Raw genomic sequence first — 23,173 nt, forward strand, 5'->3', positions numbered from 1 at the left:
CGGGCTTCGTTACCCATTCGTTGCGGTGATCATTATTATTCCAGCTATAACTCTATACGACTGTGCCCACGCCGTCAAATAATTACCCTTCCCAATCGCTGTCTGCACGATTTACGACGCAACCGACTTGCAAACAGATTAACTTTGACGTTCAAAACGTATTTTTATTTGCCCGTCCGGCGCCATCCTGCGACGGAAACGGATGCATTTCCTGTGAGGGGAGCGCGCGCCTGCTGCGTTTCACGACACCGAGGCGCGTTATTTTCAAAGCCATCTGCTTTTTCAGAGAGCCGACGAGACTTTTAATCAAGAGTGACAATTTAATGGCAGGCTTCTTCTGCAATCCGATCGACTCCGCGTCTGATAGCGGCGATCAAAATGCGCTGAAACTGTGTGCCAAGCCGGAATTTATTAGATGCCACGGAGCGCCGACGAGTCACATATGCGCATCATCGCGACAGATGAACCGCAGTGGTCGAGCCACAGGAGGAGAACAAGCGAGAAGACTGGCGAGAAGAAAAGAAACCCCACCCCCAAGGTCCCCCACCCCCACCCCCTCTGAAATCAAAACATTTATCAAAAATTCCACGAGTGGAACGGGCCTTGAACACACCACCAGTGTGTCCATTTAGCGCGCGCACACGGCTAGCGCATGCCGCAACATGATATACAGCCGGCCGTAATGGATTCTAGATTGCATAGCTAACAACATATCGAGCACCGTTCTTGGTCCTCAGTGTAGTAGAACAATAATGGAGATGAGTGAAATACTAAATCGTGCCATTTTCCTTTCAGGGGAGCCTCGGGGGGGTGGGGGGGTGAGAGGTAATCAATACCAACCAGTGTACAAAGAACTGCAGCTCCCACGTCTCCGTCACGCACATAATCGAGCGCACAAACATTTACCGAGGCGAGTGCAGACGCTAAATACCAGGAGGAGGCGAAGCTCAAGACGCCGCGCAATCGTTGCAATTAAGGCAGCGAGTTCAAATGTGCGACGTGAAAGCATCTGAATGTGGAACAACCGGGATTTCAACGTGTAGGACGAAGGTTTGAGGATACCGAAGATTCTTAGCATACATTTCAACGTAACTCGCGCGCGCACACACACACACACACACACACACACGTAACACAAACCTTTGGACGCGAGCCATCCATCGTTTACACATGGAGCCCAGGCGCTCTGCAGAAACACCAAACTCCTTGAGGGACTTAAATGACATGCTTGTTTTTTTTTTCCTCCCTCTTTTCTCTCAAGCTGTCAGTACATTCAAGCGACACTGACGTTGACAGAGGGGGGTGGTGGGGAGAAGCCCCTCTCAAGCGAAAGCCTGTCTGCACATACCAGGAAAAAAAAAAGAAATAAAAAAAAAAACACAGGAGCGGGGCCGAGCGTCTTCCTCCCAGCGGCCTGGACGGCTGCACTGCAGGAACCTCGGGAGGAACCTCGCCGCTTAGCTGCCTGGGCTGTGGTGCTACATCTCCGTCAGCACACTGGCGATGGTACAGAGTCACCTACAGCTTCTTCACCAACGGCGGAGGAAACAATCGCGTATTGTTCCCCCCCCCAACCCCGACACACACACACCACACACACGCCGGAGAAGACTATTGAGCGATCCACGGCGGCACAAAGAGCCAAGTCAGAGGGGCGCTTTGGAACACGTCGAGGGCCGCGTCTGTCGCAGCCACACGACTGGTGGGTGACACCATTTGTTCAGTTTCGCCAGTGGCGCTCTTGACGCCATTTTGCCGAGGGCCCTTTAGTAAGATCTCGCCGTGGTGAAAGGCAAAGGCAGGCACTTTAAGGGGAAAAAAAGGAAAAGAAAGAAAAGGCAGTCGTGTCAGAGCAGACTCAAATCAACTCCCCTTAAATGCAGAAATTAAGGCAAAGGCTTATCATTTATTCAAACCGCCGGCCCCGCCAGTGCCGTTGCATCATGGAATTACACTGCGCAGAGGAAAAAAAGTGCACCTTAAGTGCTGCCACGCTAAAAGCTGTATCGACTGCTTGAGTAAAAAAAAGAAAGAAGAAAAAGCAAAGAAATAAAAACCAGAGCAGACAAGAACGTTCAAAAACAAGACGCCATAAAGCCGATAATATATATATATATATATTTATATATATTTCTTTACAAGTTGAAAATCCTCAAGGCAGTGGCAGAGTTCAAGGAGTAAAAAGGTTTGGGAGATGTGCTGATCTGTGGAAGATGGATGAGAAGACGCCTGGTACTGGCAGACCTGAAGGCAAACTGGAGAGCGCAGCAAGTTAGCGCAGCAAGTTAGCGCAGCAAGTTAGCACAGCAAGTTAGCACAGCAAGTTAGCACAGCAAGTTAGCACAGCAAGTTAGCTTAGATAGCGTGCAGACGAGCAGTCGGCGGAAACAAGGCGGCACCGACGTCTTCAGACGTTTTCACCAGAGAAAAGCCGAGACGATGCCGTGCTTGATGAACGAGTCTCTTTTCTCGTCGCCTACACTTTAAAAAAAATAAAATAAAAAGGCAGCAGCAACCAAGACGACTCGTTTCTCCGAGTCATGGACATTTACTTTCAGTAAATCATTCTCGGCAGCACGTCTAGCTTAGCCGCCGCAAAACCAGCTGCCTCCCAGGATCGCTACGCAGCGTCATTCTGTCAGCTTTAAGAGGCACCTGCTGATCTGAACGATCCATCTGCGGTATTCAGTGTCAAGCTATTTAGGTGGCGCGACGCCGTGTCAATAAAGCAGTGTGGCATCAGGCCAGCGCTGTCAAATTTCACAGGTTTCCTTTGCAAAGTAGACTTTTATACTCGTCCCAGGTTAAAACACACAGATCTCACTGGGTGAAAAAAAACAAAAAAACTCTCCCAGTCTGAACCAGTGGAACCCATGCAGGCTCCTCCTGGCGCACAAACAACCTTTGAGGGTCGATTCCAAGCAACAGTGAGTGGCATCACTCGGCCAGGCCAGAAACGGATCACGAGAGAGCTCTTTTATTTTATGTTTGCACCAATTTAGCTCGGCAACGCGTCGCCGACACACATTTTAAAGAGGCCACGAGGTGTGCGCTCCAGTTGAAGGTGCATTTTATAAATAGGAGTGCAGAGGAAAGGCCACGCGCTCTGCTTCCCACCAGTCTGTGGCCGTGATGAGGGGCCGTGACTGAGAGGAATCAGTCGATCGTTCCCAGGTCCACGCCGGCCGTCTGCTGCTCCGCCGATCGACCCGCGAGGTGGCAGCTCGTCCAGCGAGGGGGGACGGCATGCGGCAGCTGACAGAGACACAACAGTTGTTGCACGCTTTGCTGCCGCTGCTCCGCCGCTGCCGCCGCCGCCTGCACAGTCAGGTGATTTATTTCCCCACCATGTGTCTGGTCTGCTGCTGAGCTCTGCGGCCCTGCGAGCGAGCCAAGCGACACCTTCTGCCGTGCCCGTAATAGAAGGGCCGGCCAAACTGCCCCATAATGGACATGATTCGCAGAGCTGGCCATTGTGCTGGGACGTTACGCCTCACTAAAACATTGCTGGGGTGGTGTCGGTGTCAGAGGGGGAACATATGTTTTCACGGCTTTTTGTCGTCTGGGGTTGACGAAACGCAGCCGTCCCCGAAGCCTAAAACCGTCCACATCAGTGTTTGGGCACGAGAGTCACTCCAGAAAATTACAACGGAAAACCAAAATTCCAGAGTCACAAATTCCTCTCTGAATTTTCCTCGCAATATGAAAGAAGAATTTGGGTGTTTTAAGCCAGTTCCGTCACTACCTCAACCTGATACTGATACCAAACTTTTCTTTTTGTTCTTTAAATGACCAAATAACTGCGATCGCCAATAAGTGATGAGTTCTGCTGATTCAAATCGGTTAGAAAACAGAGGAGAACCGGGACATTTATTTCACAGTCACCTTTAAGAATCTGCTCTGGTCTGTGTCACTTATTGGTGTTCTGACACTCTGACACTAGTTTTTTTTTTTTTTTTTTTTTTTTAGAGAGAGAGAGAGAGATTTGGAACAGGGAAAAAAGATGATACTGCAAGTAGGCATTTTCCATCCCATCAGAGAAATAATGTGCCCATGGCTACGGACAGCAGGCACTTCCTGCTCAACATTACGCCACATTTATGGCCCATGAGTGTATGTCAGGGGTGAAACGGCCTGTTACGCATTTAAAGGGAACTAGTTTGGCAACGCGGGGGGGACAGGGAGGGAAGATATCTGCCGCTAAAATAGGCTGCCGACAGTCCACTTCTCCGCTTCTCTGCTCGGCAGATAGTCAATAAAAAAAGGAGCATCTCCACCCATGAACAACATTTGCTTCCATTTTATTTCTTTTTAAATATTTAAATTTACCGTTATGCACAGCTGCAGTGTTGTTTTAATTTGAATTCTCATCAAACAAGTCTTGTTGAGGCAATTCAACATTGGGAGTCCCTCTCCTGTGTTTCTGGCAAAGGACAAAAACTTCTCTGCCTCAGGCTGTTTTGGCAACCAGCAGCACACTGCTGTCATGCTTTATTTGAGACAGAAAAAAAAAAGAAAGAGTCAAAGTTCATATGGGCGCCCGTAATGCTTCAGAGAGGGGAGGAAAAATAAGTCAGCGGAAACAGCTGTTTGCAAGTAATGCCCCCATGAGTTGCTTTTCTTTCAGGAAACCGGCGGCCTTTATAAGCAGATTGAACGAGACACAGAATGCCCCCGAAGCCTCGGTAATAGCTCCAACAACTGTCAAGTGGAACTTAAAAGGCTCCCTCCATAGTTTCATCTATTTTCTCCACCGGTACAAAAAGAGGTTGAATCGTGTTTCATGAGCGCGGTACAAAAATATCCTCCTGACACCGCTTGAAGTCGAAACTTAAAACGGCAGCGGAATTTTCAGAGAGTTTACTCTCTGGGACCGCTGTAGTAAAAGTTTGCTCAGACTTGTGTTTCAAGTTTGAAGGGTAAAAAGGGAGAAAAGAAAAGAAAACAAAAAAAAACACAGGCAAATAAAGCAGGTGTCACTGGAGGCCAGAGGCAGGAACAGCAGGGTCTGGTGTGCTTGATTTCCATACCAAACGCTCACACCCTAATCAGCACACTGTGGCTCTGATGACAAGTTGGGTGGGGGGGGGAATTGTTACACACCCTCCTGGTATTATCTCCAATTCTGGGCAATATGGCCTGATTTTGTTGTTGTGTTCCCACTGATGAAGACAGACGTGTTTAATCAGGCCCTGAATGGGCCGTATGTTAACAGACAGCTAGCATCTGATGACAAGACCCGCCCCATTAGCTCCATAATCACACAGTGTCCCCGGCGTTATGGATGACGTTGCAGAAGCAACGCTCGCGCGGCTGAGCAGTGAAGACACACACCAAACAAAAGTGCGCTCGCAGGCCCTGTCCCGATCAAATGGAGCGTGAAGTCGAATCTTCAGGTGGGGCTCAGCGAGCAGGCAGCCATCTTGCCAGCGCCTCGCAAATGAAGAGAGCGGCGGCTCACTAAGAGCGGCAATTAGACTCGATTACTTTGACAGACTGCACTTGCTCTCCTGACTTGCCAACTTGTCCATTATTCAAACCTTCCAACCGGCACTGCATGGGCACCGGCAAATATTACCAAACACTCCCAACATGCTTCGACCCCAGGCGGTCACGCACAGCGCCGGCTGTGGCGGAGCTAGAAACCCAACCGAGAACCGGGCATTTTCTTGAAATCGTGTATTTTATATACATTTCATACGGGAAACGCCGATTACTGCTCGGTTCTCTCTTTGTTACCGTTGGGAGTCTGGCATAGTAAGGAGGTTCTGGGGAGTAGAATTAACAGCAGGCACTCATCCAGGACATTTTAGGACATTTTACACAGGAGAATTCATTCCAAGCAAAAGGCATTAATCAGTCCAACACAGCCGACAGGCAATTCCATCACAGTTTGTTACAGACAATGCTGACAAGTCATTGGTTACTTCATGGTTTCCAGGTGTACCACAGTTTGAAAAGATTACAGTTTTTTAAAACCACCAATGTTTCATATCTCATGTCGCAACAGAATCCCCCCCCCCACCTCCCGAAGCGTTAAGAATCCCGGAGCTATTTGTATTTTGACTGCAAAATTTAAATAAATATATATATTTAGATATGTAAATGTCTGATTGTAAAAACACAAAATTTTCACTTTGGTTTTAAATCTCATCCTGGCCCATGCAAAAATAGTGACCAGTGTGATTTCTACTGGCGTTACGTTTACGTTGAATGTTTGATCGCACTGTTACTTTAAAGACGGCGGCGCAGACTTTAATACCTAACTGCAGTGCGTGGACAAATTCATGGACATGCGGTGGATGACTCTGGTCTTATGTAACTCTGTCCTACAATATCTTTTGTTTGCAAAGGCTTGCAGAGGAATTTGCTCAACCTTCGATCACACCCCACCTCCCCCCACACACACACACACACTATGTGATTATGAACGTTCCACGGCTGTACGTGCGGCTCCGGCAGAGTCTTGTAATTACGGCTACGTCGTGCGACTAGCGGCGGGAGAAGGGGAGCAGGTGATCGGCAGGAGCAGAGCCTTCACGGCCCAGGTCACAACATCTGTTTGTGTGCATCTGAACACAATCGATGCCGTTTTCACAGGAGAGAGAACAAACAGCTGGCCGTGCAGACCCCAGAGTCTGTGCCAAGATCCTACTCTACTCTTTGCACCGATCAACCGCTCCCCGGCCACAACAAAGAGGATCGCTGTGTTGCTTAGCTTACTGACATGCTGACTGCCAAAGGATCACCCCCCCTAAGCCCTAATAGCCACTCACCACTCAACAGTCAGTTGGGGATAAGGCAATCAAATACTGACACAAGATCCGATCACCACCTTAAAGTTTACCTGTCCCCATGATGGAATTTAAAAACAAAGAATCTTTGAAAAACAAAGGATGAAGTCGACTTTTAATTCCAGAATCTTGGAGTTTGCTGTATATATATATAAAAAAAAGCCAATCTGCAGAATTTTATTTCATTAACCATTACAATGTTTTTTTAAATAGTTTTTTCTGTGCATCTGTGAATTATACAGTTGGAAACAGATTATTAAAAAGCCATTTCTAAAACTCCCCCCAAAAAAAGAATGATTTGAAAACAAAATGACGGAGTCACAGCGTCTGCTAGAAACACAAAGCACTTAAAATGTTTAGTTTGTGCGGGAACACTCCGAATAATAATAATAATAATGACATGGGTTCTGATAAACAAGCTTTACAACCTGTTCAGCAAATACCATTTACATAAGAAGCGGTTCGGAGGCCTTCAGAAATAACCACGTCTGCAACACAAGTCCATTTCAAAATAAAAGAAGCAAACCCCGTCCTCGGGGAGAACAAAGCGAACGGTCTGGAAATCCAAACAACAACAACAACACTTTCATAAAACACGAAACTGTGGCTTTGGGGGCATCCGATTCTACCAAAAGGCTTTCGTCAACTGTTCTGTGGAGAGGACGGGAGTTCAGCCTGCGTCCCTCTGTGCTTTCCACCGCGGTTGTCTCGTCTCCCTTGTTTACAAGCGCTGTCACAAGATGGCCTGTTAATGGCTCAATAATGCAGAAACCCACGTGTTTTCTGCCGTTCGGCGAGCGCCCTCGATTCAATATGGACGGGGAGGAGCAGGGGCGAGCCGCGGCGCTAGCCGAGGCTAATGGCGCTAGCTAGCAGCGCGACACGACAGGAAGTCCAAGAGACGAGAAGCTCGTGAGCTGAATGCGAGCGCGGCGTACGTGTACCGCTGGGATTTGATCGGTACAAGATCGAGAAACCGCAGAATGCAGTGACAGAGAACAAACGACTCGTTAACAAACTTTGCACCAGACTAATGTCGGAACTCCCACCTCCCTCCCCCCGTTTGTCTGTTCGGAGCACACGGGAGCTTTAAGTTTTAACTATTGCCTGTCCCGACACAGACGGTACTGGGCTGCGATTACACAAGTAGCAATAAGCAAAACTTGGCCGTTTTTAGCAACACACTTATCAATGTTTTCAATGCTCGACTGAATGTGAAACGTGTGGTCTACGGAAGCACATGTCACTTGACTTGCGCGCTTCGCATCCGACACGGTCGCTAGCAAACGACAAAAAAAAAAAATGTCTCGTCTTCCGGACATTTGGCGCGATGTACGTAAACATCGAGGGCTTGTACACCTCGTCCTAACATCGGAGTGCCGCTGCGCCCACTTGCACACACTTCACATGCGGTTACACGGCGTGTTAACTAAGTTAGACAAACTCCAGGTGCGGGGCGCGCCGCTACTGCTCGCACCATTAGCACCCGCTAGCAGCTGGCGAGCTAGCCGTTTGCTAACTCCCAACTCGCCCCGAACTGAGTTGTTTGATTCATCCCGCCGAGCGAGCACAATATTGCTACGCGGGAATTGGGCGTCCGACACTCGGCGATTTGTACTTACATTGCGTCGCCCGAAGTCATGAGACGACTTTCGGCCAGGGGGTGGAAATCCAGGTTGTACGTCGAAGTCATGGCCAAAACAAGCGTCTTGTGCCTGTGTATCTCAACAATGACGCGACGTCCGCTCACTCGCAAGAGGCTCAACTCCCAGCGAGACGGCGATAAGACGAGGCAGAGCAGGTGCAAGGCAGTCAGAAGGAGGGTGCTGGCTGGCTGGCTGGCTGGCTGGGCGGGTGGGTAGGGGGGGGGGGCGTCTTCTTCAAAACGACATGAGAGTAGGACGTCCGCCTCGTTTCCTTCCTCTTTTAATTTCTCTCGCGGCTCGGCTCGCGTTCTCTCGCCTTCCCTTCCCTTCCCTTCCTTCCCCGACTGAAATAAACCGAGGCGAGCCGCTGTCACACCGCGCAGCGAGCTGCAGCAAAGCAGAGGCGTGGCCTTTCGCAACAAAAGTCTGGAAGCATGCTCCCACAGAGAACCTCCGGACCGGCGAAAATGACTGTAATGTCCCCTTTAGAGGTCCGTCGTGCGCGGTTCTATGCGATCATGAGTTTTAGTGCCCTACTTTGCGGATCGTGATGTACCGCCTTCATTATGTAGACCATAGCGTCAGTGATTGGAGGCTGTACGCAGAGCCATAAATGTGGAGGGATGCTGGACTCGTGAGTGAGTCAGGCAGCTAATCATCATCCCGTATATATATATCGAGAGAGAGGCCCATATTAACGTTTAAATATAGCAACCAGGTCATTACCATCATGATTAATTATGCCACTCCCGCTTTCCATAATTTCTCGTGCATCTAAATCAGGAGCCAGCCTCGCGTTGGCTTTCTTTAATGGGATTAGTCAAATAAACAAGGCCATTTCCAGCAGGTTTATCGCTCTAAGGTTTGCAGTTGGGTCCATTAATCTCTTTGAGTGAGATGGTTAAAAAGCTGTTTTTTCCAACTGTCCCGCCTCTCCCCAGGGTCATAGGTCATGTTCCCCTTTGTGCTGGCCTGTTGTTCCCTTGGGGGAGGGGGCGGCCTATCTTCCTTTGTTGCGCCAGACTTGCAGGGGCGAGGCCCTCCACAGTTGGAGGGAGGGGTTTGCTGTTTTCAAGCACTGTTCACCATGGCAGAGAGGCAGGGGGGAGCCTTGCACAATTACCAAACTGTTCATTATAGCCCCGGCAGCTGCACGGTCCAAAAATATTATTCATAGCCAGCGTCAAGACACATCCCATTCACCAAATCCGACTTAATCCTTGTATCCATAGCAATTTCAAGGCAACTTGGCACCGCCGCAATGTGTGCTCTATTAAACAGTGCCTATGAGAGGTTTGTATGCATAATGTGATGTGCGACCTATTTTGCCATACATGCAGACGAGCCCTGGATGCTACATGCATTACCATTCAGCTCGAGGGGGGCTGCTATAAAAAGCTTGTCTCAACTCTCCGGAGAGCAGCGGCTTTCATTAAGATGGAGGGAAAGAATACAGTGTCAACCCATCTGCAGCACCCACGTTTCCTCTGACTCAATGAGATCTCTTGAGATTTCATTGATTTGGATTTGTCACAAAAAGGTGTCCAGTCTCCAGCACCGCCGTGCGCAGACAGAGTGTTGGTCTGCAAATTACAGTCCAGCATCGAGCCTCGTTTATTCCCCCCCTCCGGGCCAAGGATCTTTGTGGTTTTTCTTTGATTTGTTTATTGGAAGTGGATTCTAATGCCAAGGCTCTGGCACCTTCTAATACCGCCCGTCTATTCTTAATCTCAGATTATTACTTCTCTAATCCTGTCATAATCCTCAAAACGTACCATGCTTTTGTTGTTTACATTCAATGTTTTTTTGTCCCCCCCCCCTCATGTGGTAGAAGTCATGTCCCACTCACCCATCATCATCATCATCATCATCATCATCATCATCATCATCATCATCATTATCGTCCAGCATTTTAAATTTGCTCCCCTTTCGTGACAAAGTCCACAGTGTAAAAATAGGCCAGCCCTAAACCTAAATGGGCCACAACACGCCTTTTTCAAACGCGTCGCCAACGACTAGGAGGCACAATCTTTGTCTGAGCTCTGTGTGGCTGGCGAAGGCCTTTGCAGAATGGCGAACAACTGTGAGGTCCTCAAAATGGAGAGGGAGAAGTTCGTGTTACAGTGTCTCCAGAGAACATCCGCTGTGACAAGATGTGCTTATCAAGCGCACCGTGGAAGTCAACGCAGTCATGGTCCAGTTTGACAGCATGAATACACATTTTATCTCAATGTTCCCTCTTTTGTTCCTTCTAAAATGAATTCACATGGCTTGTTGTGGTTTTAAACGATTCAATGAGGCTCGGATAGGATTTGCACAGGCAGTGGGTTGTCTTTTTTTTTGGGAGTGGGATGGGGAGGGGAGGGGGGGGGGCTGCATGTTCCAGAGACAAACACCTGCATCACATCTGCTTCCCTTCATTGCTATTTTATTGCAAATCAGCACCTGCTAGTGGAACTTTAAGATAAAGAGAAATACAAGTAAGTAACTGGAGAATAGCACAGGTATGGATTTTTTTCCCCCAATACAAATTAGTACCTCCCAATTTAGTCCCTTTCTTTATCCAGGAAAAGGGAGTCTAATAAATAGATATAGCTAAATTCATCAAATGTAAATATATGGTCTGTGGGGTCTTCAGAATACGACACACAGGGGCACCACAGTAACACGACCGTCTGCAGTCAAAGCATGGGAGAACCCGGAGAACGCCTCAGCTGGAAACAATGCATCCCATCGCAACATTCGGTCCAGACAAAGAAGCAGTGCAGGCTGCTCCACAAAAGCTAGCCCAGATTTGAATGAGGGGCCGACCCAACGTACCTCATAGGCAGGTCCTCATTCCTGACAGAGATGCCGGGAGCAGAGGGGGGACAACGCATGCTGTTGGCATACAGACTCTGCACCAGGGCCAGCTCAGAAGAGTGTTCCAACATCGGTGCTCTGGAAAAATCCACCCGGTGTAATGACACTTTCTTCTCTTTCCCTGTTTCCTCGCTGTGTTTCTCTCCCTTTCTCTGCCTCCCGCCCACTCCTTCGCCTCGGTTTAGTGCAGCAGAGCGGCGCCCACCCCCTAACGCTGACTGGCGTGGCTGAAATAATCCTCTCTGACAGCTCATCGTGCGCTAATGCATTGTGCTGCCTGCGGCAGCCCGGTTTGCGGGCTGCGAAGCTGCGGCCACAGTGCCACTCTTGCACTAATTGACACCCATATTAGGGAAACTTCAGGATATTGGACACGGGTGATTTATTTCCAGTGTCAGATCGGGGGGTAAATTGGAGGGACCACTGACACAGTTACTGAGAGATCTCGCCTGCCACTCGCGCTTTTTGCCTCTGCGCATGCATTTGTATCACTAAACTTCTCAAAATGAAGGCAGAGGAAACAAACAGGTCCAACAAGCTTGCTCCCCCTGATACTGCAGCTCAAACTGTTACATCTTTGTACTTAATAGTCTCCCTATCTCCTCATGGCTGGAGACCTGCTCAAAATGTAGGAGAATATACATATATAAATATACATATATATATATAAACCACCCTTCCCTATCAACTCCTGTGGGGATAGATGTCCAGATCTGCCTTCCTCCATGAGCTGGTTGACAGGGAACCAATGGGTGACAGGTAGACAGCTCTGCTTGACAACCTTATGCCATTAATATTCCAGAGCAGCGAGGGGAGGGGGTGAGAGAGAGAGAGAGAGAGGCAGAGAGAGAGAATGCGAGCAAACACGGTCGTTAACACGAGAGCTTGTTAAAAAAGGGGACAAATGATGGTGCAGCCGCTGCTTGTTCACCATCTCCAAACACACTCACTTTACTCCCGCGGTGGGTTGAAATGGACTGAAGCACCTGCATCTCTGCAAGAGTTTTTCTCTTTCTTCACATATGCCTAAATGAGATATTAGTGTCTGTCTGCATGGAATGATCCTGGATGGGAGACAGCTCCATGCATCAGCTGGAACGCTGATCACTGACTGACAGATGGATTCAGGGCATAAAGGGAAGTTCATCAGAGAGTTCTATTCAAGTGCGTTACTCCTACAGTACAAAGGTGCTCATTTTATGAAATATATCTCTCAAGACTGACACAATTAGAGGTTCCATATTATTCAAAATGCACTGTTCTAATTATTATGACAGGGATATGTCTATCCAGCCTGTCACTGAACTACTCAGAATGAGAAAAAAAAAAGCCATTTGTCAGTCCTATGACTTGCTGAACAATGCAGAAATTGTTGAAATTGAAAGGTATTTAGGTTATGGAAATGGGCCCTTTGTGATGTCACTGGCACCTCTTTCAGGACCCACAGCCAGGTCTTATCTTTATCCCTTTCCAACCTTGTGGAAATTCCAGCATTAGTTTCAGCAGGGAGCTAAAAACCCAGCACTTTCTTGCAGCAGACTGTAAATAGAGGGCTAACTATGCCATTGGATGACCTATAAAGATTTTGGGTTAACTAATTGCCCAAAGGCGCTTGACTGGAGTCAAGGATATGAAAACATGTGCAGTACGGTGCCATTAAAACAGAACTTTTTGTCATTAGGTCGGCGGATTACAAATGTGACAGTAATCTGGCACAACGTTCCACAGCTCGCACCCAGGAGAGATGAAATCTAGGCCTCCTTCTCCCATAGGTGTTGTTTCCTGTTAAAGTAACGTGACATTAAGCAGCAAAGTCGTCTGAAAACAGGGTCACGCCGCTCCACGGCCGGGAAGAAAGGGATAAAGAGGCTCAGCGCTCTCTGATCGTGGCACAGAATATTCTTCATTTCGGTTCCGCGCGTGCCGCCGACATGAATATTTTAGAGAGCTGCCGATAAAATCCGGCTCTTTGTGATGCGTTTGCTGCTGAGGACTGCCAACGCCACGGGCGTCATGCGGAGCGCAAAAAATACCACTGAGGGCCCTTTTCCATCTCCTCTGATAAACAGCACCAACGTTCAGCAAGAAAATGCTCAGAATGAAATTGCCATAGCACTGTAATGCTTTCCAAAGCAAAGCATCAACACTCAAATGGCACTCCTGAAAACGGTTTCTTGGCGCAACATAAATGCTAAAAAAAAAAAACAACCAAAAAAACAATAACAAATAAAGAATTTTTGAGGTTGGCTTTTGATACATGTTGCTGAACACCAATGGGGAATCACATATTTATATGTGTCACTGATAAACGTATAATTTATCGATGCAGGTGGCCTTATGATGGGTGAAAGTCGCTATCGGCTTTCCCTTTTTGCCACTTGTGGACTCCCCTGGGGGCCGAATTCACCAACAAAAGCAGCATCTGTGGGTTTTGGTGTGAAACTGTTGCAGCTGGATGCACTTTCTGCACCGCGAAGCATGTAGGAGGAAGTTCTACATTTTGTCTCTTCAAATTTGAAATGCATCACCCGCTTCTTAGCGAATCAACATGCGCTCGCTCCGTGTTGTTGTTGCATTGCACCTTTTTATACATCTATGTTCACGCATGCAGAAAGAAGGTTAATCATTTAGTAATGACCCCGCATTTGGATCAGGCCAGAGTTCTGTCATTCCTGGCAGCGGGCAACATTTATTACTTAACAGATGCTCGCACGGAGCGTTGACTGCATGAGACCTGACACCAGCATGGGAGTGTGTGAGTGTGTGTGTGTGTGTGTGGGGGGGGGAGAGAGAGAGAGAGAGAGCTAGAGAGAGCGACAGGCCCACAGCCACGGGTGAGTTCATATTTTAATTTTGGCCTGCGCTCAGGAGGGGACCCTGCTATCGATAATGTTCTTAATGTTCTTGACTCATGACTTATTCTCAGAGATGCACTCATAAACATATCTGACATTCTGCATTCACTCCTCCTATTTCTGTGCGGGCTGCTGACTTGATACGAGGCCTTTGCGTGAGTAAATGCTTCTCATGTGATGAGTTGCTGCACCACAGTGAAATGTCAGCATGTTTTGCATGGGCAACAAACACTGAGCCAAGTTCCCCTTTTTGTGCTTAAGACGCACTTTTTTTTTGTTTTCCCCCCCCCCCACTTCCTCTTTGACTTCGTTTTTTAGAAGACAACTAATGAATAAAGCACCCAGTACGTCCATAGGAGTAACACACTCAACCAAAAAATGCGCCGTCTCTGTAAATACACCGCTTTAGTGATCGTGTTAAACACATCAGAAGTGGCTCTGATGCCACCTCCTGGAAATGGAAGGACTTTTATTTTACTTATCTGTGTCCTAGCACAGGTTTTGGATGACAACTACATGAGAAACACAGACGTGCTTCATAGGTTTGTGTCTGACACGGCACTTCCTCTTTCCCCAAATCTGTAGCGCTTCGCAGAATATTGGAAGAAAACAAATTAGGCTTGGGGTTGTTATTCTTTCGCTGGCACACTGATCAACGCCGAGGTTTTCTCGAGGATGGGTAAAAGGCACTACATGCATTTAGATCAACGTTTGCATTTTTTTTTCCCGCCTAAAATGTGTCGGGATTAAAGTGGCCGTGTGCAGCTTCACATTGCGGGTTACAGGACAGACTTGTGGAGAGTCAATTCCACGTCTTCTAAATGTTCACTCATATAATTACACAATTGGCAGATACTCGCAACAACTAAAAACGAGTGTCTATCTGAACGAGTCATTCACGCCCAAACAACTTGAGACTGCGCGCCGCTTTGCGAACCTTTCTCAATAAAATAACTGAAACGTGAAGGAAGGGTTGAAAAGAGATACTCGGCTGAAATGGAAAATTCACAGACAAGTCCTTCTGTCTCTAGACAACTCGACTCGCTGTCTTCGTCTTGTCCACTGTGCACCGCGTCACTCACAATTCCTCTCAGCACGGCCTCGGCTTGGACGAAGCGTTACACACTCGGGGCTCGCTGTTCTGACAGATTCGGATTCCACGTGCTTCTTCTACTCGGCAACAGCCGGTAGAACATTATGACGCGTCTGCGCATGCCCTCGGCGACCCGCCGCCTTTCTGTGTTCCACGGCTGCCACCTTGTGGTCACGCAACGTCACAAAAGTTCTACCGTATCCATGGCCATGGCAGATTATAAACACAAAAAAAGATCATCTAAAATATATGAACGCATACAAAAGTAGTTTCTTGAGTCGAGTTCCTTGAGTATATATATATATATATATATATATATATATATATATATATATATATATATATATATATATATATATATATATATATATATATGATCAAACGTGTGGAACAGAACTCAACAGTTGCAACTTTGTTAGTTATAAACATTGGACTCTTTTGAACATGGCATGGCACACAGTCGCAAACAAGGCAGCAGTAAATGCACAAAGGTGGTTGACAGGAAATTAAGGTGTTGATGGTAAAGTGTTAAAGTCTGTGAACACACAGGCTGCTCATCTTTAATATTGAAATATCAGCAAAAAATGAATTACAAGCACAGCTACAGTATTAACTCCAAGACAAAGAGTGGGGGAGAAAAAAAAATAAAAATACAAACTTTAAATTTAAAAAAAATGTACAGAAATTACAGAAAGATCATTTGATTTAAAAACCAATATTCGCAAATTTAACGAGTGTGAATCCTGGGGAACTGAACGCGCCTGGCTGCGATGTTGGTGTGGACAAACTTATCTAAAGTGGCATCGTTATGTACAGGATGTTTAACTTATACTGCAGGATTGAGAGCCCGTTCAGGGAGGACACAGAAACAAAGATGATGGATGTTTGTGGATCTCTGGTTCTGCGGCGATAAGCTCTGGTCTTCACATGGTGCTGCGGTTTCGTCAGATGTCCCAAAAAGTTCACAGGTGATGTTGGAAAAACCGCATGAGAACAAAGGCTGGGTATGTGCTGCTGGTTAAAGCCTTTTTTCCTTACCAACATACAAAGCATCATGGCTGATATATTTTTTTTTCTTAAAAAAAAAAAAATCATTCAATGTTAGGATCAGCCACAATTTTCTCTTTTAATTTACAGCAATGCCACCAAAGTGTTCAGTGATGCTTTTCAATCCACAAAAGTCCCCGAATATGTGCTTCTTCTTTTGCATAGTCTCAATGCGGTTTGTGTTTCTTTTTCTTGTGTTTTTTGTCCTTCTTTTTGCTTGAACATTTGACACAGAACCACTGCTGGTCTTCGGGGGGCGCTGTAAGGATCCCAACGCACAGCCTGAGGAGGAGGGAAAACGGCATTCAAGTGAGTAAAGGGAAGTGGAAGGTGAAGTCTGAGAGGAAGCGTGACTTTGAACCACTCCATTATGCTTTATGGAATCAAGTTAACAGAATTGACACGGTGAATCGTGCTTCAAAGCCATGGATATCAATTCAATTCATAGCGTTACTGATCACAGTTTTCAACAACAACCTGGATACGTGTGTGAACTGAATGTATAACAACAATATTCAAATTCAAGATTATAGCTGTCAAGAAGAAAACCTCACTTGACTGGTTTTCAAAATGCAGACTATCATTTTTAAATCTATTACAATAACACACTCTACTGATTCTTTTTTGAACAGAAGATCATATAGTTTCCAACCAGTTGGTCTGTGAAACTGATTTCAATTTCATATAGTCAAACACAATACTTACTCAGAGTGCAATTTGTATTATCAATGGGTAAACAGCTGCAAAGAACAGGATTCTATGTCGTCTACTTTCAATTCATCGCCCTTCAGTAAGACCTGAACATTTCTACATAAAGTGGCAACACATGAATTATTTTTTTTTTTTCAATACCTGTAGTCCATGTAATTGTACTTGTTTTATGGAGGGACATCTCATGAAAGCTTAAGATCCTATCACCCATCGTGCCACACACTAGACGACATTAAGCCCTAAACTGAGTCCAATTTGCCTGCTGCATCGATCGAAGGGGAGAAGGTGTGAAGCCTGAGTGCAAACAACTATTCATCCAAACACTACTCAAGTGTTTGTGGCCACCAAGATTATCTTGCTGCTCTCGATCGGGTCCAAACCTCCCTGACCTCCAGTCGTGAATATTAATGTGTCTGATATTTACGGTGGGTCAAGACGCCTCGGATGGGACTCCTCTAGCAGCCAATGAGAAAGAGAAGACTCGGAGGCATCAGGAACAAGTAGCTGTGTACTTTTGAAGTACATGTACTTGTTCTGTGCGATCTTTCCAGCCAGGAGTTCAATCAGCTGGTGACGCTCATCCTCTGTATGGGTTTGTCTTCTGAACTCCTCTCTGATTTATGGGAGTGTGTGTTCACAGCCGCCACGTCTACTCATTTTCTCGGGCGGGTGCGTTCAGAAGATTATTAATCACGCTGCTGCTGCTGAATCGTCACTGGTTAAGGCTTGCTAGTCGTCTAGTGTGTGGCCAGCCTCAACTCCCTGTTGTCTTCTCTCTTACCACTTCAGCTCCAAGACCTTAACCATGAGTTGAGCTTGTGCGGCTGACTAGCTGCGCTGCTCTCTCCTCCCTGCCGGCTCTGCCTCAGGCTCACTGGACTCAGACGGTAGACTGACAGGCACTGAATGAACAACTTGTTATTTCAAAACATCTGACTGCATCAACCTAGAGGGACGTCCGTGTCTCTCCCCGCGCTCGCCACTAGCTAGCGCTGACTTTGCTTTCATTCTTGAGTTTGTTTTCATGGCTCCACGACTCTAGCTTGTAAGGGGGCGGGCCACTGGGTCGTGCCACCGCAGTGCATATACGTACATGCACATGCTCAACTATAAAGGAGCAGTTCCCAGGGCTTTAGATGGAGTGTGGCTATGCAAAGGGCTCAGCGAAGTTTAGCCTCGCTGGGATTTACGGTCACTCACTCCTATTAATGCAAATTGATGGATCCCAAAGAGAGGTTTAGGGATTTCCCTTTTTTTTTTTTTTTGAAGGATTACCGTGTTGTTGTTTTGTTTTTTACCGTTTTGCCAAACGTAAGCGGTGTGCTTTAAAGGTCTCATGTTATACATATTTTCAGCTCTTTTCAATCCTGGACTCAAATGCTGCAGCCTCAGATAATTGAAAAATTCATCGACTGGAAAACAGCACATTTAGCTCTCTGTTTACAGCCTTGTGCAAAGAAAACGCGCAAAACAGACGCACGCATCAGTGAGGCATCACAGAGGCTAAATGCAAGCATTTGTGGGGAGTTTATCGACACACATTATTGTTTGAAAACATTGATAAAGTGCGTTTTTTTGATAATATGGGACCTGTAAAGACCAAAACTTTCTCATGCCGGCAGCAGGTTCAGCAGAAAACTACTAAAGCTCCTGCAAACTCTTATGGAAACTGATTCCATGTAATTGGGTTTAAAGGAAAAGAAAAGAAAAGAAAAGAAATAAATCTAAAAATTCTCTTACCAATGATACCAGTCATCACAGTCATCACATCCAATCATCGGACTCCCGTCATCAGGTTTGTTGCATCCGGGACAAATCCAGATCTGGTTTCCCCATTCATCTCGAATCTTCAAGCAAACACAAACAACATTGAGTCTTACACGGTCGAGGAGCAGGCGAGCCAAGCTGAGTCTTTCAAACACACTGACCACATAGGTGCTGACGGTCTCAGTCACCACGCTGCGCACCGGCGTTCTGGCGGACGCGGCAGGAGGCATCATGGGGGCAGGCGGGAGCAGTACGGAGGGCGGGGGGGCGGGTGGGAGGGGAGCGGGAGGAGGGTGCAAGATGGGCGCCACCGGGGAGGGGATTGGGGGCGGCGGAGGTGTCCGGGGACGGTTGGCAGGCGCGGACTTGGTGGCGGGCGTCTTGGGCGTCGGAGTCCTGGACTCGGACGATGGAACAACTTTGCTGATGACGCTGGAGACGGACAGAGAGAAACGTTTACAGTCAGGACTGAAGAACACTGAGAATATGAACACAAAGTGAAAACGACGTCATTCTGACTGAAAATTGAACATTGGAAAATGATTTTCATTGAACGCTCTCTTTGTGTCTTTACGTCCAAGATCTCAGTGAAAGTCAGTGGAAGAAGTCTCAGTGTATAAGTGCCCGTGCTGCACCAGACTCGACAAGGTAATAAAAAAAGCATAATGTACTGATGTCATAATATTCTGAAGTCAATTTCTAAAATCTGCACGACGGAGCAACCTGATGTAACAATGCAAAGAAGCGATGAGAGAAACCATAGCTTACATTTTGTCCTGGCCAGCTCCGACCCGGAGCGTCAGCCTCGGAATGACCGGAGAGGGTAAAATTGCCGGAGCCTCGTCTTTCACCTGGACACATTAAGGATCAAATACATTGAGAGAGTGTATCTTTAAACAGATACATGCTGACCTGCCGAGGAAAACAAGCCCCACCTTCTCCAAACGTATTCTCTCCTTTTCCTTCTCCTTTTCTTTTTCTCGTTTTTCTTTTTCCCTCTCCTTGTCTTTCCGCTTCTCCTCCTTCTCCCGCTCCTTCTCCTTGGCCTTGTCCCGGTCCTTGTCCTTCTCCTTCTTCTTCTTCTTCTCCTTCTTGTCTTTCTTCTTCTCCTTCTCCTTGCTCTTCACTTCCTTGTCGTGCAGGATGGGTGCCAGAGAAGGAAGCATGGAGGGGATGCGCAGGCAGGCGGAGGGGCTGAACAGCTGCGGGACCTCGGCCAGGGCGAAGGGAGCCAGCGTCGACAGCTTCTGCCGGTCCTCTTTGCTCCGGTCTTTACCCTTGTCCTTCTTGTCTTTGTCCTTTTTACTTTTTTCTTTGTCTTTCTTTTTGTCTTTGTGTTTCTCTTTCTCTTTCTTCGGACCATCCCCGTCTCTGGACTTGATCTTGATGGAGCCTTCGGGAAGAAGAAAGTCCCGCTGCGCAAACAGCTCGTCGTCTTTCATGCCCAACTCCTTCCAGGGCATCTTGCCTTCCTTGGAGAAGTCCTTGTTCTTGTCCCTGTTCTTCTCCTTGTTCTTCTCTTTCGTCTTACCCTTGTCCTTCTCCCGCTCTTTGTCTTTCGGCTTGTCCTTCTCCTTCTTCTTCAGTTTGGTTTTGAGCTCCTTCTTGAGCTTCTTCTTCACGTCCACTGGCGGCACGGTCTTGTTCTTCTCCTCGAAAACCTTGAGCAGAGGTTCGGGAGTGGGTGGTGAAGCGGATCCAGAAGACACGTACTCTGCCTGGCTCGGAGGAGGTGCGGACGGACCCCCCTGGTTCGCCTTTCGGATCACCTCGTTTATGGAATCGTCCATAGTCCAATTTCCTTGGCCTGCGTGCGCGTGCAGCAGGAGTTGCGTTGATGTGTCTTTTGCCATGTTGTTGGCGGCGATCAGGGCCCGGGGCGCGGGCGGCTCCATGATGGTCAGCCTCCTAGGGCTGGAGAACCCATTGCTGTCAGAATCCGAACCCGAGGAAAAGGCAAAAGGGTCGGGCTCCCGCTCGGCACACGCTCTGGCAATCACGGCATCGATGGAATCGTCGATGGCTGTGTTGTCGGGCTCCACTTTCTTGAAGGAGCCCTCGGCCAACTCCCTGTCGTCCATGTTGAGCCGCATGTGGATGTTCTCCTTGCCCATCCGCTCGCTCAGCATCGTCAGCGGGACTTTATGCAGGGGCTCTGCTTTGCTCTGCGGTTGGGAGGCTTTGGCTGAGCCCACCTTTGGGCTCTTGGGGCTTTTGGGACTCTTAGTCCTTCCGGGTGATTTCTTCCGCTCTTTAGACGGTTTGGGAGATTGGATGGGACTGTTGCCCACAGGAACAGGTATGACCCCTTTTGGGGACTTAGTCCGTTGTCTGCCTGGGGACGAGACCTTGGGCTTTCTCCCTGGAGTGGTGAGGCCCTTTTGGTCAGAGTGTTTTGGTACGACTGGCAGAGGCCTGAAAGACGCAAGGGTCCCGGAAGGTGCTTCAGGTGACAAGGGGTCAAGGCTATCATGTGAAGGCAACATGCCTGGCGGGACGCACTGAGGGTTGAGAGAGGTAAGGGGCTCCCTGGGCTCAACCCCCCATTCTGGGCTGAGGCCGGGGTACATGCGCGGTCTCTTGGAGGTAGGCATCATGCCCAAGGCCGCATCGGGACTGTCTGGGTGCCTCTTCAGAGGATGGTTCTCGTCGTTGACGGTCTCATCCTCTTCCATTTCCTCCTCATCCTCCTCCAGTGCGACCTGCATGGCTTCGGCTGAGGTGCCCATGTCAGCATGGACTTCCTCCTCCTCCTCTTCTGAGAAGGAAAGGTACAACAGGGTAAGTCTTATTTTGCAGAATTCTTAACTTAATGCAAAAGAGATCAATGTATGTGCATACATATTTTTGTCTTTACAAAGTTTGCATAAGAATGAGATTTATACTTTATTCATATTGAGGACATACAATCCATTAGCTTTAGGTAAATAGACAGTTTGTTTACATTATATGTGCACTTGTTTGTCAAGTGAACACTGGTGGAAACCGAGTTAAAGGTTACATATTATGCAAAATTTTCAATACTTTCTGGCAATAATGAGTTTATATACCCTTTCAGTGAACCCCCCCCCCAAAAAAAAACAATTACCTCACTTTTTGAAAAGTCTGTGCAAAAACACTCAGTTGTCTTATTTTTGTCCCTTTGCAAACATGTAGAAGCGTCACAAAACAAAATGTTATGCACAAAATAAAAGTGTGTTTTATATATACAGCTGAGGCTGCAAGATGAAAAATAAACATCCGAAAGTGGGTTCGAAAGGGACCGAAAAACTTCGCTCAGCCAGCTCTGCTAAACACTGAATGGACACACCGAGATGCACATCTGACTCCGTCTATATCAGCATGTACCAACCTTCTTGTAAGGAGACCAGCGTTGGCATGTATTCCGGGATGTAATCCTTCCTTTCCTCTGCATCTCGAGCACCGGGCTGGGGAAACTGCAGGACATTGTTTTTGCTCACGGGGAAGAGTGGTGTTTGTTGAGGGAAGGCCACAGGCTCCAGGTTGTGGACATAATCCTCCAGTTCACTCAGACTCACACCCAGCAAGCAGAAGGCCTGACTGACATCATCCAGCACTGGGTCCGTCCTTCCATCTGAAATCAAGACATGCATAAGGATCACATAAGCACAAAGTTAGAGCCAGGAATAAGCCGAGGATGGATTTTCTTAGAAGACATGGACTAAACTACATGTCAACAGATCACCTGATATGCACAATGAAGCGGACGTGTTAAAATGCAATAGATTGATCCACCAATAGAAATGTAACTCAGTACTTCAGAGGGGGGGAAAGAGCAACCGATTAAAATGTGTTAAACAATGCTGAAAGGCGCAGAAACCGCTATAATAACAATACAAGGAAGCTGCCTAGCTTTGTCGCGACTGTACTTTTCGACACAACAACCTTCGATAGGGGGCGCTAGCTCCCGAGTGAGTCAAAAACAACGTGATCGACTACTTCAGGTTTACGGGTCAAAAAAAGTGATCTCGGTAGTAAACAAGTGACTTACAAAGCTCAGAGTAGCGATGGCAGGCACGGGCTAACTGCTGAATGTATCGATGCAGCACATCGGACAACAGATCGCAAGCAGTGAGCTGAACCGCATCCCAGCCCAGAGCCTGGCAGATCTGCGCCACCGAAACACGCAGCAGCGAGCGGGCATAGCTCTCGCACATCTCGCTGACTTAGTTACGGTATTGATTCCAGTCCGTTTGCCTCCTAGAACATGTTCCTGGTCTTCATTTTCCCCAGAGCCTGTGGAGGATCTGATAAAGTAGACTGCTGCGGCTGATTTTTCCCCATCTACTTCAATAAGTATATTGGCGCTTTCGCCAGAGTCGCCATCTTGCTTCACTCGATAGACCCATCCCCGAAATCTAGACTGCGCGTGCGCAC

The 23,173-nt window shown here is 47.5% G+C and overlaps 2 protein-coding genes across 8 annotated transcripts in view; both read right to left on the bottom strand.

Moving 5' to 3' along the window:
• Positions 1-11,410, bottom strand: part of LOC142904586 (CUGBP Elav-like family member 2) — a 29,832-nt gene extending 18,422 nt beyond the window's left edge. For 2 of the 5 annotated variants that reach the window (XR_012929428.1, XM_076050775.1), the window contains exon 1: positions 11,261-11,409. Coding sequence is in view for 4 of the 5 variants with exons in the window: in XM_076050775.1 (XP_075906890.1) it covers positions 11,261-11,373 (113 nt within the window). In the remaining variant the exon portion in view is untranslated. Of the gene's footprint in view, positions 1-8,416; positions 8,907-11,260 lie in introns of those variants that run through there. The other 3 variants (XM_076050776.1, XM_076050778.1, XM_076050777.1) reach the window with 3 other exon arrangements.
• A 4,921-nt stretch (positions 11,411-16,331) lies between these two features.
• Positions 16,332-23,166, bottom strand: taf3 (TAF3 RNA polymerase II, TATA box binding protein (TBP)-associated facto). 3 transcript variants are annotated; one of them, XR_012929423.1, is made up of 8 exons: positions 22,788-23,166; positions 22,128-22,370; positions 19,711-21,533; positions 19,544-19,626; positions 18,937-19,207; positions 18,749-18,855; positions 17,790-17,910; positions 16,332-16,579 (listed from the first exon to the last, which is right to left on the bottom strand). XR_012929423.1 is itself a non-coding variant. In XM_076050716.1 (8 exons), the coding sequence occupies exons 1-7, from the start codon at positions 22,951-22,953 to the stop codon at positions 17,837-17,839; spliced, it is 2,757 nt and encodes a 918-aa protein (XP_075906831.1). In that variant the 5' UTR covers positions 22,954-23,166; the 3' UTR covers positions 16,332-16,579; positions 17,790-17,836. The 3 variants fall into 3 exon arrangements, 2 of the variants coding, with proteins under 2 accessions (XP_075906831.1, XP_075906830.1); XM_076050716.1 differs by having other exon boundaries at positions 17,790-17,900; XM_076050715.1 differs by lacking the exon at positions 17,790-17,910 and having other exon boundaries at positions 22,788-23,165.
• Between the last annotated feature and the right edge of the window lie 7 nt (positions 23,167-23,173).

Source organism: Nelusetta ayraudi, unplaced genomic scaffold (assembly GCF_046127955.1).
Source record: "Nelusetta ayraudi isolate G7.1 ecotype Tasmania unplaced genomic scaffold, CSIRO-AGI_Nayr_v1 ptg000129l, whole genome shotgun sequence".
In the NCBI taxonomy this organism is placed as follows: domain Eukaryota; kingdom Metazoa; phylum Chordata; class Actinopteri; order Tetraodontiformes; family Monacanthidae; genus Nelusetta; species Nelusetta ayraudi.

Excerpts from the sequence above, each read along its gene's own strand:
- taf3 (XM_076050715.1), bottom strand. The coding sequence starts at position 22,953 with ATGTGCGAGAGCTATGCCCGCTCGCTGCTGCGTGTTTCGGTGGCGCAG. Across the intron at positions 22,371-22,787 it reads CCATCGCTACTCTGAGCTTT|ATGGAAGGACGGACCCAGTG; the intron begins GTAAGTCACTTG and ends TCTTGATTTCAG. Across the intron at positions 19,208-19,543 it reads GGAGCTGGCCAGGACAAAAT|CGTCATCAGCAAAGTTGTTC; the intron begins GTAAGCTATGGT and ends GTCCGTCTCCAG.